Here is a 17,758-nt window from a genome sequence, read left to right as displayed (position 1 = left end):
AAGTATTGATTTCATGCTATTTTATGTAAAATAATCTACGGAAACTCATGAAAGTTTACTTGTGAAGTATATTTTTATCCCTAATATTTTTTATTATAATATTTATTTGTCCCAAAGTTGTCACCCTCATTATTTCCTTTTATTTATTTTAAATAGAAATAAAGTTGTCACCCCACCCACCCCACCATTCTTTATTTCATATTTTTATCCCTAATATTTTTTATTATAATATTTATTTGTCCCAAAGTTGTCACCCCCATTATTTCCTTTTATTTATTTTAAATAGAAACAAAGTTGTCACCCCACCCACCCCACCATTCTTTATTTCATATTTTTATCCCTAATATTTTTTATTATAATATTTATTTGTCCCAAAGTTGTCACCCCCATTATTTCCTTTTATTTATTTTAAATAGAAACAAAGTTGTCACCCCACCCACCCCACCATTCTTTATTTCATATTTTTATCCCTAATATTTTTTATTATAATATTTATTTGTCCCAAAGTTGTCACCCCCATTATTTCCTTTTATTTATTTTAAATAGAAACAAAGTTGTCACCCCACCCACCCCACCATTCTTTATTTCATATTTTTATCCCTAATATTTTTTATTATAATATTTATTTGTCCCAAAGTTGTCACCCCCATTATTTCCTTTTATTTATTTTAAATAGAAACAAAGTTGTCACCCCACCCACCCCACCATCTCTTTATTTCCTTTTATTTATTTTAAATAGAAACAAAGTTGTCACCCCACGCACCCCACCATCTCGTTAAGTGTATATAAAACAATAATTGATTAAAAAATACCTCTATTTTCTTCTTGGTATTTTAGTACTATACAGAGGTTAGCCTTATGTCGTTGCCGGTCAGTTTTTTTTTAATATAAAAAAATATGTTAGGATGATATAAAAATATTTTTAAGAAATATAATATTTGAGTTATTGACTTAACTAAATTTAATAAGTTTGATTAATTTAAATAATATAAATAAAAAAATACAATGGCAATAAATAAAATGACAATATAAAAAAACCATGAAGTTCATCAAAAACAAATTAAATAAAATTGTGAAAATTAATTATCAAATAATTCAATATTGAAGGACAAAACTAAAATAAAAATTAATAATATAAACAACAAAAAAGGGATTCAATTTATTCTGAGTTAACCCGCTAACCCTGTGATTCTAAACACAAGATTGTGATAACTCCATAAAAAAATAAAAAAATTATAAAGATTAACTTTCAATAAATCAAATATTAAAAGAAAAACTGAAAAAAAAATAATTTAAAAAATTGTCTAAAACAGACAAAGTTAACCATGTTAATTTTCGAAGACAATGATCCTAATCATCCAGTCCCGTGGAAGTTAGAGCTTAAAAAATAACACAATAAAATTCTTTTAAAAAAAATCACTTGCTATAGTTAAAATACTTGGAAATTAAATTTTATTAAAAAAAATTCATATGAGGGCATCAAACCCACCTACCGCGTAATCCAGTCCTGCAACATAAAAAGACACATAACCTACTACTTAAACTATTGTTTCAAATTTAGAACTTGTCTCCCAATACATACAAGAGTGAGATTTCAATTTTTTTGGACTTCCAGCTTTAAATCGAAATCGAAATCTTATTGAAGGAGTTACTTGTAGTTTTCTCTCAGAGGAAAAATAAAGGGCAGGCCATACGTTAATTAATATCAAAACTATAACCTATATCTCAACTGAGTCCCTAAAGTATAAGGATTCTTCTCAAGCAAAAATTATCTTAATTGGATCCCCCAAGTCAACCCTATTCTAAATATTTGCTTAAATACATGTCCGTGTAAAGCGATCATGTCAGCAAAGGATTTTTATTTCTCAAATCTGTAATGACTTGGGTGAAAGTGTACGATTGATAAGCTATGATGTTTGAGGACTCAATTTAGAACTACAAAAAAGAAAAGAAAGGTCTAAGTCAACCCTAGACCAGTCCGGGTAGATCAAACCTGGTTAACCCACTAGATTGATCCGTGACCCGAGCGATCCAGAAAAACCTACTGAGAATTTATTTTAAATGTGTTTTTTTTTCATGGTTAGAGATAATTTTTATATATTTTTTAGTTGGTTATTAATTTTTTTAAAAATTAATTATATAAAATCTTAAAAAATATTTTATTTTTTTAATATGAGATTTGAAACTCTATAATATATATACTCTATATTTAAAAAAAATAAATTATTTTTTTAATATAAGATTTCAAACTGTTTAATATATATATTTTATATTTACAAGATAAAAAATTATGTTTTTTTTAATTTAGAATAAAAAAAATTAATTTAAAGATTTCAACTTAAAAATATAATATAAATTTGCAAAATAATTTTTGAGATAATTTTTTAAATTTTTTATTATTATATTTTATATTCACGGATTATTTTTTAATTTTTTTATATAAAATATTAAATTTTTAATTTTTTCAAATTAAGCCGTTGTATAATCTAATATCTAATTTCTTGACCATGTCAACCCGAATTAGGTTTGATAACTATGTGCAGGAAATAAAACAAAAGCCTTGCTGCCAGTGCCCATTGCAGAGAACTCTGTTGAGAAACAAGGGTGCCTTTCAAGTTCAGCTCAAACCAAAGCATACCCAGGTTTTTAAATTGTCATCTTTCCTTTCTCATACTTCCTGGTAGTTCTGTGTCCGTCCCATAAACATAAACATAGCACATAAGCATCTCGTTGTTTATGAATGTGATTTACATGCAAGATCTTGTCTTTTTACTCTTCCCTACTTACCGAAACAATTTTTTTTTTTTTTTGCCTTTTTTGCTAAGATTTGTTAGACTTGCTGGGTCCTTTTGATGTAGAAATGAATGAAACATGAGGTTAATGCTGATGTTCATTGAGAGTTGAAGGACAGAGGAAAAGGTTGACATCTTTTTTTCTTTTTTTTTTTTTGCTGTGGAGAAGAGTAAAAATTCTTGATCTTGTTGATGGATCAAGGTGAAATTTTAGGGAAGGAAATAAAAGATGGGGGGGAGGGGATGTCTCTTTTAGTGGCCCTGTCAGAATAGGAAAGAATGAGTTCATGATGAGTTAGATCGATTATACAGTTGATGCAGGAACAGTTCTTTTCTTTTCATGCCATTTTAGATCATCGAAAAAAGGATTTAACCTATCAACATAAATTATGGATGAGAATTTGACAAGAAAATAGATCTTTTTAATTTTTCCGCTTCAAATTCTAATCACTTCGAGATCTGTCAGTAACATGAACTAGGAACTCGAAACATACAGAAACAAAAATAATGACAAAAAAATCGGAGATTATTTATTCCCTTGGTGATATATGATAGTTCAACAATCAAAATCAGTCAAAACACTCTACTAGTCTAGCAGAAAAGCTAACAAAAGCTGAAACTTTTGAAATGTATTATTACTGGTTTTTTTTTTTCAACAAGAATTTTTTTTATTTTTTATTTAAAGTTAAACATCCTTCTATCCAAAAAAAAAAAGACTATTGAAAAGTGAACTACTTTAATCAGTTAGCTTCTCATTCATAAGATCCTTGTTCTGTTAATATCTTGGATAAAGCTTGTTTCAATTCTATATGCAGTTAACTTAAGGCTACTTTTTTTTCAGTGCTTGGATTTCTGCAGCCTGCTTGCAAGTTAGGCTTAGACAAGTTTTATATAATGGAATTAGATAGATTTTGCTTTCTGTTGATTGATTGTGCAAATGAACAAGTCTGCAATTCTTTTTCATGATTTAAACTCTTGTAACCCGGAGGCTTTTCTATACTTCTTACTTTCTATAGGGTGTAAGGCGTCCACAACAATGCCTTCCTATAGAGTTCCTTAAGCATAGATTGTCAAGTCATAGTCTCACAATTTCTTAATGCACAAATAGTGAAAAAAAGAAACCAGGATGTTTTTGAAATTGAGTTTGAGATGGCTTTTTACACACACACACACACACGTTGAGAAAGAAAATGGATTTGCTGGGTACTATCAAAGTTGTAGTGATTGTTGTATTCATGGTAACTTTTAGGCCATGTTTTTATTTATTAATTTCTTTCTTTCTTTCTGTCTGTCTTTCTTTATTTCTTTTTAATCATAATCTTCCCTTTGTCATTCTTGGTTAATTTTTATCAGCAATGGACTCGGAGACAGAGAGAGAGATAGTGAACTGGTTGAAAGAAGACAATGCACCAAGACTTATTCTTGTTGGCATTGCTGGAGTAGGGAAAACATGGATGGCAAAGAAGATTGGAGAATGTGCAAACAATGAGGATTATGCTGTTCTCTGGGTATCCATGACTGTAAAACATGATAACATGTCGCTTTACAAGATTATTGCTCACCAGTTGTCTCTACTGTCCACTATCGAGAAATTGGAAGAAGATGACATTGATGAGGAGAAGGAGGAAAGCCCTGATAACTTGAAGAAGAAAGTATCAGAAAAGCTTGAAGAGATCAGAGAAGAAAACAAGCCTCTTCTGCTAATTCTGGATGATGAGGAGCCCAAGAGATATGGAAGCAAGGACTTGCTGGAGTTGGAACCTCTGTGTAGTGTGAACTCGCAACACAAACTGAAGATTTTAATTTCCAGAAGAAACATTGATGATGGACAGACTGCTGAGACTTCCCAGAGAGAGATTAAGATTGAACCCCTGTCTAAAGAAGACTCGTTGTCTTTATTGAGGACAAGAGTAGTGGCACGAGTTTCTAACTCTTCTGGTTTTGGACAATTCTCAGAAGCTATTGCTGAAAAGAGCAAGGGTTTACCGGCTGCAATCATCCTGATGGCTGGAGCCCTAAATCAAGTTGGAGAACATGATCTAGATGGTGCTTTGGAAGAAGCTGCAAAGGATGTATCTCCGTTGCTGCACTGTGCATATGGAATGTTACCCAGTGGTGTAGTAACTGATTGCTTTTGGCACTGTAGAGAATTCTTTCATAACTATGGCGGCCTGCACTACAACAAGCTGATCACTTACTGGATAATGGAAGGCTATTTTGATCCCGTTACTGATGTTGAGAAGGCTTATGAGAAAGGACACTCTGTTTTGATGCAGCTTTTGAATCGTCGCATGCTTAAGATGCAAGAGGATAATGTTGTGATACTTGAAGGTGCAACACAGAGCATTGTTGATAATCGCTTGGGTGGATTCAGTGGGACAGCCAATCTTGGACTGTCTAGCTTGGTACCTGGTGGTGAATTGAAAGGACTTGACAAAATCACACCTATGGATGGCATGATAAAAACACTGTGCAGTGGTAAAAAATGGAAAGAGGTCCATGCATTACTGATTCATGGAAGCCGTCTTTTAAGGGAAGTCCCTGAAAAATTGTTTCAGCGCATGGATGGACTTGAGGTACTTGTTGTTTTTGATCTCAAACTCAAACAGTTGCCGTCATCTTTGTCTCAATTGAAATACCTGCATGTGCTTGTGCTCAGAGGCTGTGATCTATTAGACAACATTGATCACATCTCGCAGCTCAAGAAGTTAACTGTTCTTGAGATATCTGGGGCTAGTTCCTTGACAAAAATCTCAGATGATTTTTTTGCTCAACTGACTCAACTTCAGAGTCTCAACTTATCTGGATCCCAGCTTCAAGAGTTACCTTCTACTATTTCCAAACTGATTGAACTGCGTTGGCTCATTCTGAGAAGATGCAAGAGGTTGGAAAGTCTGCCAAAAATACATGAACTTTCAAAACTTGAAGTGTTTGACCTCTCTGATGCTACCATGTTCAATAATTTCCAAGAAAAAACCTTTACAATTTTTAAGAAACTGAAAATTATTGATCTTTCCAATACCCAGATTGTACGCTTACCATTTATTAGTGACCTTAAAGATCTAACACGCATCTTATTGAGAGGCTGCAGAAGCTTATCAAGACTGCCCAAGCTAGAAAATCTACCTCGCCTCCAAATTCTTGATCTTTCAGATGCTGTTCAACTGAAGGAGATCAATGCCCTTAAATCCCTTGATCAATCAGGAATCTCAAGCAATCATTCAGCTTCCTGCATTGGCAATCTTTCTGAAATCTATTTCATGGGCTGTCATAAACTAAAAGAACTTCCATGCACAGAAAATCTCATTGGCCTCAGAGTACTTGATCTTTCTGATGCTTCTAGCTTGGAAAGATTCATCGACAAATCTTTTAACCATCTGAGCCTCCTTCATTCTATCAACCTCTCAAAAACCAAAGTGAGAAGTCTTCCATCTCTGTCTGACCTCCATAATCTTTGTTTTCTATTGCTAAGGGGCTGTTTATGCTTGGAACAACTGGACATTGGAGGGCTTACTAGACTCAAGGAGCTAGATCTCTCTGGTTGTGAGAATCTGGATGGATTGCAGGGATTGAATGCCCTTCAAAAACTGGAGGTTCTTGATCTTTCTGGTTGTGTTGCTTTACCAGAAATTCAAGAGCAATCTTTCCTGAACATGTCTCGCCTTCAGAAACTCAATCTCTCTGCAACAAAGGTTGAAAGTCTAAGTTCTCTAAATTCTAGCTGCCTTTGTCAACTTGTACTAAGAGATTGCACAAACCTCAAAATCCTTCCATCTTCAAAATCATTGTCAAAGCTTGAGGTGCTTGATCTTTGTGGTGCTAAGGCTTTAGGTAAAATCCTACCAGATCTCTTTGCACACATGATTCACCTTCAAAATCTCAACCTATCTCATAACATTCTCCAAGAATTTTCATTTGTTTCCAAATTCACCAAGCTCAGGCAGCTTTCACTGGAATGCTGTAATGGCTTAGAAACAGTGCCGTTTTTGACAGAACTTACAGGACTCGAGATTCTTGATCTTTCTGAGACAGATGTTTGCTCTCTATCATCCCTGGAAAAACTTAGCCACCTATCCAGGCTTTTGCTCAGAAAATGTTCACGCCTACATGACTTGCCATCCCTGAAATCACTTATTCGACTAGAGGTTCTTGATATATCAGAGAGTGGCATCGAAGAATTTCCTTATGAAATCTCAGAATTGGCCCATTTAAAGCACCTTTATATGACAAACTTGAAAGTCAAAGTTGATTGGAAGAGAATTAAGCGCTTACCAGGTCAGTTTGACTTTTCTAACCTTGATGAAATTGATGAAGTTGGTAAGAATCCTTCCATACTTGTGAATGGGACTGAGTTTTTTCAAAATTTGAAGAAATACGATGCCAGCTTGCTAAAGAAGTACCTGAAGCTATTTTTTTTCTGCATTTGTCCTCCTATTGAGAAAGCTAATGGTGGTGGAATGTATCTTCAGAGAGAGGATATTATCTCAAATGATGCTTACTTTGACCTGAGAGAGTTTCCACGTGGTAATGTTCCGTCTATAGAACTCTGTGGATTTGAAAAGTATCCCACTGGTGTGGAGTGTGTCCTTGAGCAGACAGAGTGCATCTCTTTGGTTGAAAATGGGTTTATGAAAGGCTTGTCTGGTTTGGGCTCTGACACCTTGAAGTTGAAACACTGTTGGTTAGAGAGATGCACTGAAATGGAAAATATTTTCTCTGATCATAAAGATGTCAAACTGGGGGAAAATCTTGAGGTTCTGTGGGTTTCAAACCTTACTAAACTCAAGAGCCTATGCAGTTGGAAAGTGGGATCTATAAACTTGAATAATCTTCAGCATCTGCATGTGGATTGTTGTCCAATGCTGGAAGAGGGTTTTCCTTTAAAGTCAGGGCTGGAAAACCTCAAAATAATGAAAATCAAATTCTGTGAGAGATTAAAGATGGTTTTTAAATTTGATGGCTCAGTCAACAGCGAATTGCCAAAATTGCAAGAGTTGCATCTATTTGAATTGCCAGAGCTGACACATTTTGGGGCCCGATATCCATGTGAAGTCAAACCTAATGTCTTTGCATGCCCAAAGCTGAAACTGGAAGTGTCAGGTGACTTCTCAAATGGACAAGATGCATCTGCTCAGAATGCAGGAACTGGAGCATAACAGCATTCTGTGCCAGTTTCTGAGTCTGAAAAAGGCCTTCAGCCAACAAGGTACACCAATGGACACACTGGCCATGCTAAACGCCAGGTTTATATGTTTTCTGGCATCTTGTCTGATATTTTGAAAATTCACATCCCTGCAGAGACTTATTTCATGATAGTTATAAGGTTGTTTTGAATTACTGATAGTCCCTTTTCAATTCTGCAAGGTTATTTCTTTGTCCTATGCTCACCAACTTCTTTTCTTACACAACTCTGTAATTTTTCGTATGACCTGTCAAACTAGTTTTGGATTTATTGTTTAATCGATATAGAGCCTACATGCTACTCTTTCTGATGATTGGATGTCTTTTGGTTTTTTTTAATGAATCAACCAATTTCATATAATAAAAAATGACAGCAAGAGTTACAAAAAGCTATTAAGGAGATAGCAACCGAAGATGGTGCCAACGATTGCTTCCAAAAAGAAAACAAAGCACCTACTCCATCCCATCCAGGCTGTGGACAAAAAATGAATTCTTGTAGCGAAAAGTTGACCAAATTGTTTCACATCCTATTCAGTGTAGATCACTGAAACCATGAAAAGGGGGCATGATTGCAGTTCTTGTTCTAACGCTATAATTTGTTCTTTGAAACTCCACTGTCTTTTTTATTAATTAGTTATTTTAACACTCTTTATTGTCTTGTGTATGACAGTCGCGTGCATTGTGCTAGATTCAAAGCACCTCGCCCAAGTATTGATCCAACAAATTGTGAGGGGGCGACCGCCATTACATGATGCAAGGAGGCTGCAGTACCTTTGAGGCAAATATGCAGTTGGCATCTGAGTAATTGTTGCTTGAGTTATAATGAATCGCGTGAGCAAAAATTATTATTTGTAAAGAAACAGACTATCCTTTTATTCCATGTAATCTTTCTTCTCCGTCGCAAGATTTCACACTTGTTTTTCCATGAAATTTACACTGACGTTAAATATCGGAGTTTTCATGTTATGGGACTTCGTTACTATGTGGCGAGCAGCATTTCAGGAATAAGAAACAATACAAATTCTATATTTATTTATTTTATATAATCAAGTTGATGAGCATTGCATACATCAATACGTGAGTTGCTCCTTATGCCATTCTGCGTGTGGAGAGGCTTAAGTTTACCAAATAGTGATTTCTAGAGCAATGTTTTGAATCTTCTTCACAACTTTTTTATTTTTGGACAATGCGTGTGTTGAACAAAACTCTAGTTAAGCATTAGTGGATTTTTTATTTTTTTTATTTTTTCTCTTCTCTTTAATTTTTGTGCCTGACCCTATAAAATTTTAAAGCAGTATTTCAATTTATTTTTTTCTTATATTTAGTCTCTATTTTTTATTATTATTTATTTTATTTGAAGAAGTTTATAAAATTGATTTTATTTTTAATTTCAGAATTTTATTTTTTTGTGTATCGAATTTGATCTTTATTTTTTTTTATAATTTATTTTTTTTTATTTTTTTTATTTCTTTAAAACAAGCTTGCATTGTCCAAACATCTTTTTTTTAAACCGATAAAAAAATATTTCTGCTTGTGGCCACAAATCTAGTTTCAAATAACTTGCATACTTAATATATTCACTTGGGTTGGCTTAATGTTTATTATTTTACTAGATTATATATATATATATATATATTTTAGTCAAGTCTGTGCTCTGAATTATTATTTTTAAAAAACATGCTTGCTTGGCCTAGTTCTTTTTTAAAAAATTAGTAAAGAAAACATTATGGCTCACACCCACAAATCTAGTGTAAGACTAAGGATCCATTTGGGAGCGCGGTTGAAATCGTGTTCCCTCAAATTTTGATTTTTTTTTTATATTTTTGCTAAAAAATATGTTTTTTATTTATTTTTATATTGTTTTGATGTGTTAATTTTAAAAATATTTTTTTTAAAAAAAATTATTTTAATATATTTTAAAATTTAAAATATTTTAAATCACAGCCGCTATTACAATTCCAATAGTTTTCCAAGACCAGTAGCTTGCTTTCCTTTCCTCTCCTCTCCTATGGAGTCCTTTGATTAATGAAAGAAGGCTTTTTAATTATATTAGAATAAATCCGAGTCTTTTACTGTGAAGGAATTCGTTTCAAGATTGCGCTCGGATTTCCACAAAGCACCCCCTGCCTCTATATAAACCCCAGTACCACCCTCCACGGAACAAACATCCATACGTGGCATTGCTATTATCAAACTCCTTGTGTTGTTCAACAATCCAAGCATGGCTATTCTCTCCGATCACGAAGAGCCTCAACAAAAACAGCAAACCCCAACATCTCCTTCCTCATTCTCCTTCAACACGGTTCTTGATCCCTCAAACCCTCTAGGGTTTTTGGACTCTGCCCTACACTTTTTGTCTCAAAAGTCCGATGTCCTCAAGAACAATGTCTCTCCCCTAGTTAAGGAGTTCAAGAAAAGGATCAGGGCTGAAGAGGATTCAAAGAAAGCGGAAGAAAAAAGACGTGCCGAGAAAAAGAAGAGAGAAGAGGAGAAGAAAAGGATGCGGGTTCCGAACAAAGGCAATGGTCTTGACATGGAAAGCCATTCATGGGCACAGACCCTGCAAGAAGTAACTATCACTGTTCATGTCCCTCCTGGAACGAAGTCTAAGGATGTTGTGTGCGACATAAAGAGAAAATCTGTGAAAGTTGGACTTAGAGGCCATTCTCCAATTCTTGATGGTGAACTATTTGAGACAATCAAGATTGACGATTGTATCTGGAATCTGGAGGACCAAAAGACTGTTTCTGTTCTTTTGACAAAGTTTGACAGGATGAATTGGTGGAAGTCCTTGCTGAAGGGTGGTCCTGAGATTGATATTCAAAAAGCTGAACCAGAGCCTAGCAGGCTGTCTGATTTGGATCCAGAAATAAGGTCCACCGTGGAAAAGATGATGTTTGATCAACAACAGGAACAGCTAGGTCTCCCTACCAGCAAAGAGATCGAGAATGAAAGCCTCTTGAAGCTATTCATGGCTCAGAATCCAAATTTCTCCAACAAGAATCCAAACATTCACTTTTCCAACATGAATATGAAGTAGACGGTTGTCTTTGGGCTAAACTAGAGTAACTCTTAGGGTTTAGATTGATGCTGGCAGGATATTATGAGAATTAGATGTGCAAAGTCTATCCACAATTATTCATTACCGTGATGCGCAGTTTGCAACGAGTTTCAGTTTTATTTTCTTTCTCCGAATGACTATATAGTTCTATATTGCATAATGTGGTTAAAACGCCATGATATACAAGCAAGAGTAAGTCTGCTTTACCTTTCCTCTTTAGTTTTTTCCTAATTTTGAATTATATTTTGCGGCATCAATTGCTTGTTCCTACCTTTAACCCCTCTGTTCATCCAAATTGAACAAAGCTATCAATTTTCTTTTTAAGTGGTGGTAATGCAAACCAAATTCTTATTTATATGCGCATAACCTTTCAAAGATCTACTATGATTGCAGTATAAATAGTTAAATGGAGATTCAATTGATCATAACAAAATCAACAAGCCAAATACTGAATTAACATTAACGTTAATAATAACATCTATGATGTTTGATTTTATTGTGGACAAAGAGAACTTCACGCGCATTCTCAATGTAGTCAGAAGTCTACCACAAAAACATAGTAGGAAACCCAAGTACCCTAACATAAATTACAACGGAGCTAGATCCCACAGCCAGAGTAGGAATGTCCTTGTACTTGATCAAGCAGAGATATTTTGAAGGTATCTCTTAAGGAAGCATCCCAATATCTGGCTCAGAAACTCCTATGCTCCTTTCAAGCATCTGCATTATAACATGAGAGGATTAGAACTCATTTATTTGTTTTCCACCAAGTCTTGGGGGCGTCTAAGTTGCGGAAAAGTATGTTCCAGATAAACCTGTCTCACCATTTGGGGAATGATAACTCCTCGCAGCAGCGTTAGGAGCCATTGGAATGGCCATTGATAGCTGAACAGCAGACGAGTTATTGTTAGATCTCTGATCAGTGAGATAGGAATCCATATCCCTGCATTTTGGCCACTCGTCAAAGAGAGGCTGAAGAGACTGACTTTCCCGCCTCAAAGATCCTGATGAACTGAACTCCCTTCCAAATAAATAATGCTGCTGCTGCTGCTGTTGTTTTGACGATGCAGCATCAACAGTTAGGGGCTCAAAATCCTGCAGTGTCTGTACTTGGGGGTAGTTTTGCAAAAGAGCACCATTTCTTGATTCTGGCACAGGGTTTGCAGGGACTTGGGATGTGAGATGCCAAGTGCTGTCCACAGTAGAGTTCATTCCAAAGCTTCTTGCATTTCCCAAAGCTTCTGGTAGGAAAGTTTTCTCATCTGCTTCAGGCTTCGGTCCATGGAGAGACCTGCAGTTCCAGTTTGCACAGAACACACCCAGATGGTTTCTTTATAAATAATTCCACAGCCTTAGGATATGCTTCAACAGTTTGTATCAAATAAACATTTTTTCCTTCACAACATATGTTAAAGATCTCCAACAAATCCAAGCTTGTCTTTAGATATTCAAGTGCAATCAAGATCATGATCTATTAGTATAGTGGGAGCAGGTCTGTTGTAAGCTACCTACTCCATTCTCGTCAAAACTATCTTACAATTCACACAATCAATTCTTGGCTTAATTAACAAACTTACACACAACGTTGAATATAAAAATTGAAATGGGATGCAGGAACGACCAATGCATCTTCAGAAAGCTAAGCCATGATACAATGGAGATACACAGATGATGATTGTGTATACGTGGATAGACTAGTGGAGCACAATTTTGAAACACAAAAAAGAAAAAAAAAATACCACGGTGACACAAGAATAAATCACTACAACACTTTCAGATGTTTATACGACCAAAAGATTCAAATCTCATCAAACATTACTCCTACAATAAAACTATACCACTATTGTAGTTTGAAAATAGATGATAACAAACCAAAATGAGATATCACAGCAGCAATCCAAAATCATGATTATAGACCATACTGTGCGCATGAGCTAACGAACCAATGATGGCTAAATTTGGCAGCACCTGCAGCTATACAAATAAGACTGGTGAAAAGGGGGGATTTTAATGTTTGAACCTCATTTCCTACTCGTTTCACATCCCCTTTAGAAAGGCTGAAAATGTGATCCTATATTTGATTTAGAAGGAACAAAAATTCTAGACAAGTCTGAACTATATTTCCAGGTGATAATTTTTAAAGCTGCAATAGCATTCAAGTAATCTGAGTATTAATCTGAAAGAACAGACGCAATACAAAGACAAGCCACATTTTGTATGTCATTGTATGGATACTGGATAGCATTGTAGCAGATGGTTTTAGTTGGTTACGAAAAAATGTTTGTTGCCTACTCCAAATAAAGGATGAGAAACCAACTAGTGTTGATATTTTTAAAACTACTATTGACAAGACTCGTTTAAAATCCACAACAGGCTCTCAAAAGCAAAGAAGGATAAGGTAAAGACAAACCCATTCAAAATATTTAAAGATTTCAACTTGTTATGTCAGCCTCAATTGATGATAAGAGATATTAAATTTTCATTAGAATCAATGGTTGATGAAAAACATTGGAGTGGTTTTTGAGTAATGTGTTAAAAACAAGGTCATCAATTTCACAACTTAATCTAATATGTAGCACTTAACCTTCATGATTCATCAATGCAGTAACATCTTGTTTACCTTAACATGCAAGACCATGACTGTAGCCTTTATTTTTACAAAGCTAACAAGTAATAGAAAGTTAGTTATCAGGGTCACTATAATCACCAAGGTGCTTCTACATAGTCAACCAAAGGAGAGCACAACAAAGGACTGGGGAGACCCAAGGGCCCTGGCTTGCTTAACGCAGCATAAGGGATGACAATAGCTTTATGTAATATTTAAATGGCTTGGGGTCAGCATGTTGCTCAAACAATCACATATCACTCAATTTACACACCGCATTACCCATAAATATACCAAAATATAAACATAGAATGCTATCAGGCACAAATCCTTTAATAAAACCTTTGCTCAACATGCAGTCTGGCTAGTGCAAATAACGATCACGCACCTGTAGTCTTTACTATTAACACCATAAGGCATAGACTCCATCTGCCAACGTGACATATTACTTCCCAAGCCTAAGGTCCCAGGATTAGTTGGATACCCTCTGCTCCCACTGCTGCTGCTCCCAGTTGCAATTTCTGATGCCACAGTTGACAAGGACTGAGAGGTAGTTTGTGATTCCACAGGCTTTCTTGAACGGTTACGGCTTCTATTCATATGCCGCTCACAGTACTTGGAGTCTGGGTGAGCATCTTTGGAGCACCTCCATTTCTTGCCATCTGTCCTCCGACACCTTCCTGGCTCTGAGTCAATCTTCTTCCCAAAATAGGAACAGTAGCTCACTGCAAAAAAGGACACATATAACATGTAATGAGCACAAATATATAACCTGCAACTCTAAAATTAGTTGATTAACTGGATATCACCAAGCCATTCAACAAAACAAGTGCGCGCACAAGAGATTTGCAAATTAAGATGATTTCACGTGTCAGAAAACTGCATTGCCAATTTCCAGTACAATTTCCCCAAACCATTTAGCTAGAGTTAAATTCAATTACTTGATGGTTACTCGTATGTCTAATTGTATACTATCTCACCTCATTGTTATAGCATTTAACAATCCGAAAACAAGCCCCATTAAAACAGATAAACAAAAATTACAATTTCCAAAGAGGGAAGAAAAATACATTTTTAACCAGTCTCGTACAACTGAAAGAACAATAGCCGAATCAATTAAGACGATATACAATTTCGAGGAGTGAACAGTAAAAATTCTCAAAACTTAGACTGACCTTGCCAACTTTAATTAAAAAAAAAAAAAAAAAGCTACGCACGTCACAGACGTACCGATCCGTTCCAATCTTAAAGACATCAACTTCAATTGAAATAAAAATTTTATATGCAATTCCGATGAAAGCCCTTTATTACATGTAGGTCAATCAATTAGAGTAGCAGCCATGGCACAGGACATGAAAAATTCCTCACAGATCAAAATGACATCCCCAACTTCTTTTATTCCCTCGTTCATTAAAAGCAAACAAGTCCCCAGCGTACCAAACTTTATCAATCTTAAAAAAACTTTAATTAACACTAACAAAAAGGACAAAATAACGAAACATAAAAGAGGTAAAGCCAAGAGGTTTTCTGTTTTTGTAGCTTACAATTTGATGGGTGCAAGAAACCAGGGGAAAGAAGCTGAAAACTCTTACGAATAGGAAGGAGAAGGTGATGAGGGACAGGTAACCCAGCATTTAAACACTTAAAGATAAGAACTTGATGCTCCAGCTCATGCCACTGAGACACCGTGAAACCTGGTGGTGATCTTGATCCCACCGCCGCCACTGTGACTGATGAGTTGCTCATTTCTTTCACTTCTCTCTTCAACTTCACTTGGGTATGACCGGCTGCTTCTACTGCTTTATTAAGCAACCCTGTTCAACAAATAATGGAAAAGGGAGGAAATTTCGGGGTTAGCTTGTGAGATATAAATATCCTAGCAAGTGTTAACTGGGAATCAGAGAGAGAAAGGGAGGATCTTTTTATTGCTTTTACCTTAGAATGGGAGACTGAAGAGGAGGGTTTGGACATAGCTGGGGGAAAGTTGGATGTCGGGGGGCGGGGGGAGAGAGGACTATATCAATGGGTGTTCGGTGGGGGAAAATGGGGCTTTTATTTTTGGGTATTTGAAGCTGGACATTAATGCTTCGATTTACGGGCAGACAAAAAAGAGATGTGGAAGTTAAATGTCCTTAATTGGCCTCCTCTTAATCATATGTATGTTTTAAGAAATTAGACTTTTGTGTAAAAAACTCATTTATTTTGGAATATAAATAAATTGCTACTACATCCACAAATTAATATCACTCCAATCGATTTTATATTAAGTGGATGTTTGGAATAATAATATAAATTCTTTTTTTAAAGTATTTTTTATTTTAAAATATATTAAAATAATATTTTTTATATTTTAAAATTTATTTTCAACATTAATACATTAAAAATAATACCTTCTATAACATAACATGTGAATTTAAGCTGAGTTTAAAAACACGAGCCAACCCGAATTTCCAATCAATTCAAAAAATAAAATTGTGGAAAATTAATTTTTATATATATATTTTTGATTATTTTGATGCGCTGATCATAAAAATTATTTTAATATATTTTAACATAAAAAATACTCTGAAAATTAATCACAAGTAGAATTTCAAACATGTTTTTAATTTCTTATGTTTAATCATGGATTCTATAGTATTGAGCCAAACTCTTCTTGCTTTATAACACCAGTAATTATTATTAACAAAGAAACTACAACGGTTTCATTGTTTATAACAGTGAAGTAACTGAATATTTTTTTTTTATCATTTTGATCAAATTTTTTATAGCCTAAAGAAAAGAAATTATGCTTGAAATTATATTAAAGATACAAAATTAAAATATAAAACAAAAAAAAAGTACAGATATTATCCCCACATTAGCAACAATTCTCACTTTAGTTTTAAAATTTCTTTTTTTATTATTTTTCAGTTCTTAAAGTAAAGAGATAAAAAAAAAACTCATTCAAAAACAAAAATAAAAGAAAAAATTGTTGGTTTGGCAACTCTTTAAAGAATTTGTTGTGCTTGGTGTCAAATAATTTCATTCAACAAGAAATTTTTAATTATTGTGGGTTTCGTATATGATCTTGCTTAAACAAATTGAGTATGTTTTGATTTTTTTTAGTTAGATGGTTTAGAATGATTTATATGGTTTTTTTTTTTTTAGTAAAAATAGATTAAAAATAAATCTTCTACTCAAAACATCCACCATAGAATTTTTTGTGACTATTGTGGTGCCCAGATTTTAGGCAACAACAAGCGATGCATCACGTCCTACTATTATTTCAAACAAAATAGGAATAACCAACATGTTATTTATCTATTTAAAAAAAAAAACCTCATGCTGGGTATTTTTTTTTTATTTTAGAAAAGCTCAGACACACTGGGTAACTTAAGCTTGCATATTTGGGTATTTTAATTATTATTTTTGCCCTTTGGGTGTTTTTTTTTTTTGTTTTTTAATGTTGGGTTTTTATTGAACTTTTTTTAAAATTTTATCCTTCAAAATTTTAGTTAGTTTTGAATGAATTTATATTTTTATCATATAATATAATAAAAACATAATTGATCCCAGTGAAATATGTGATTCGGGTCATAGCTTAGCAAGTTAACTCAATTCACTTGGGTTGTTTCTTTTTTTTTTTTTGGTTTTTTTTTTCTGAACCTATCATGTCGACAAGGTTGCATATTCATATGATTTTAATTTAAAACTTAGGCTAGGAAAAGGGATGGTTTGGGAGTTTTAAAATTCGACTCGTTGTGACAGGTTTAATTACAATGTCAACATGTTTATTTTTGTTATCGTATCATTAAGTAAAAAGTAGTTTAAAAAAATAAAATTATTAAACTTAGTGGAGTTCATGATCTGGGTCGTGAATTTGGTGAATTAAACAATAAAGTCCAGGTAGATCAATGTGTTGTAATCTCAATATTAAAAGAAAAATCTTGAATTTTTTTTAAGATAAACCATGTTTTTTGCCTATCATTTCGATTATTTTTTAACATATTAAGTCGATTGGATCATGTCAATAATTTTCACAAGATTTAATTTTAAATTCACACTAGATGAAGAATTGCATAAGGAGATTTCAAAATTAACCTACTGAATTAATTTAATAACAATGTTAAATAATTTTTT

The 17,758-nt window shown here is 34.1% G+C and overlaps 3 protein-coding genes across 7 annotated transcripts; 2 read left to right on the top strand and 1 right to left on the bottom strand.

Moving 5' to 3' along the window:
- Positions 1 to 2,495: 2,495 nt before the first annotated feature.
- LOC118028753 (putative disease resistance protein At4g19050) lies at positions 2,496 to 9,019 on the top strand. Of its 3 annotated transcripts, none has more exons than XM_035032466.2 (3): positions 2,496 to 2,642; positions 4,146 to 7,998; positions 8,644 to 9,019. In XM_035032466.2, the coding sequence occupies exon 2, from the start codon at positions 4,148 to 4,150 to the stop codon at positions 7,946 to 7,948; it is 3,801 nt and encodes a 1,266-aa protein (XP_034888357.1). In that variant the 5' UTR covers positions 2,496 to 2,642; positions 4,146 to 4,147; the 3' UTR covers positions 7,949 to 7,998; positions 8,644 to 9,019. The 3 variants fall into 3 exon arrangements, with proteins under 3 accessions (XP_034888357.1, XP_034888359.1, XP_034888358.1); XM_035032468.2 differs by having other exon boundaries at positions 4,146 to 8,035; XM_035032467.2 differs by lacking the exon at positions 2,496 to 2,642 and adding an exon at positions 2,654 to 2,919.
- A 1,040-nt stretch (positions 9,020 to 10,059) lies between these two features.
- LOC118028659 (protein BOBBER 1) lies at positions 10,060 to 11,253 on the top strand. Its single transcript, XM_035032346.2, has one exon. The coding sequence runs from the start codon at positions 10,195 to 10,197 to the stop codon at positions 11,011 to 11,013; it is 819 nt and encodes a 272-aa protein (XP_034888237.1). The 5' UTR covers positions 10,060 to 10,194; the 3' UTR covers positions 11,014 to 11,253.
- A 211-nt stretch (positions 11,254 to 11,464) lies between these two features.
- LOC118028658 (growth-regulating factor 3) lies at positions 11,465 to 15,786 on the bottom strand. 3 transcript variants are annotated; one of them, XM_035032344.2, is made up of 5 exons: positions 15,575 to 15,775; positions 15,184 to 15,453; positions 14,028 to 14,364; positions 11,859 to 12,325; positions 11,465 to 11,754 (listed from the first exon to the last, which is right to left on the bottom strand). In XM_035032344.2, the coding sequence occupies exons 2-5, from the start codon at positions 15,383 to 15,385 to the stop codon at positions 11,747 to 11,749; spliced, it is 1,014 nt and encodes a 337-aa protein (XP_034888235.1). In that variant the 5' UTR covers positions 15,386 to 15,453; positions 15,575 to 15,775; the 3' UTR covers positions 11,465 to 11,746. The 3 variants fall into 3 exon arrangements, with proteins under 3 accessions (XP_034888235.1, XP_034888236.1, XP_034888233.1); XM_035032345.2 differs by lacking the exon at positions 11,465 to 11,754 and having other exon boundaries at positions 11,765 to 12,325; positions 15,232 to 15,453; positions 15,575 to 15,786; XM_035032342.2 differs by lacking the exon at positions 11,465 to 11,754 and having other exon boundaries at positions 11,766 to 12,325; positions 15,575 to 15,780.
- Positions 15,787 to 17,758: the final 1,972 nt, after the last annotated feature.

This window comes from Populus alba, chromosome 3 (assembly GCF_005239225.2).
Source record: "Populus alba chromosome 3, ASM523922v2, whole genome shotgun sequence".
Lineage (NCBI taxonomy): Eukaryota > Viridiplantae > Streptophyta > Magnoliopsida > Malpighiales > Salicaceae > Populus > Populus alba.
Note: the sequence above shows the minus strand (reverse complement) of the source record. Positions and strands in the feature narration are given on the sequence as shown.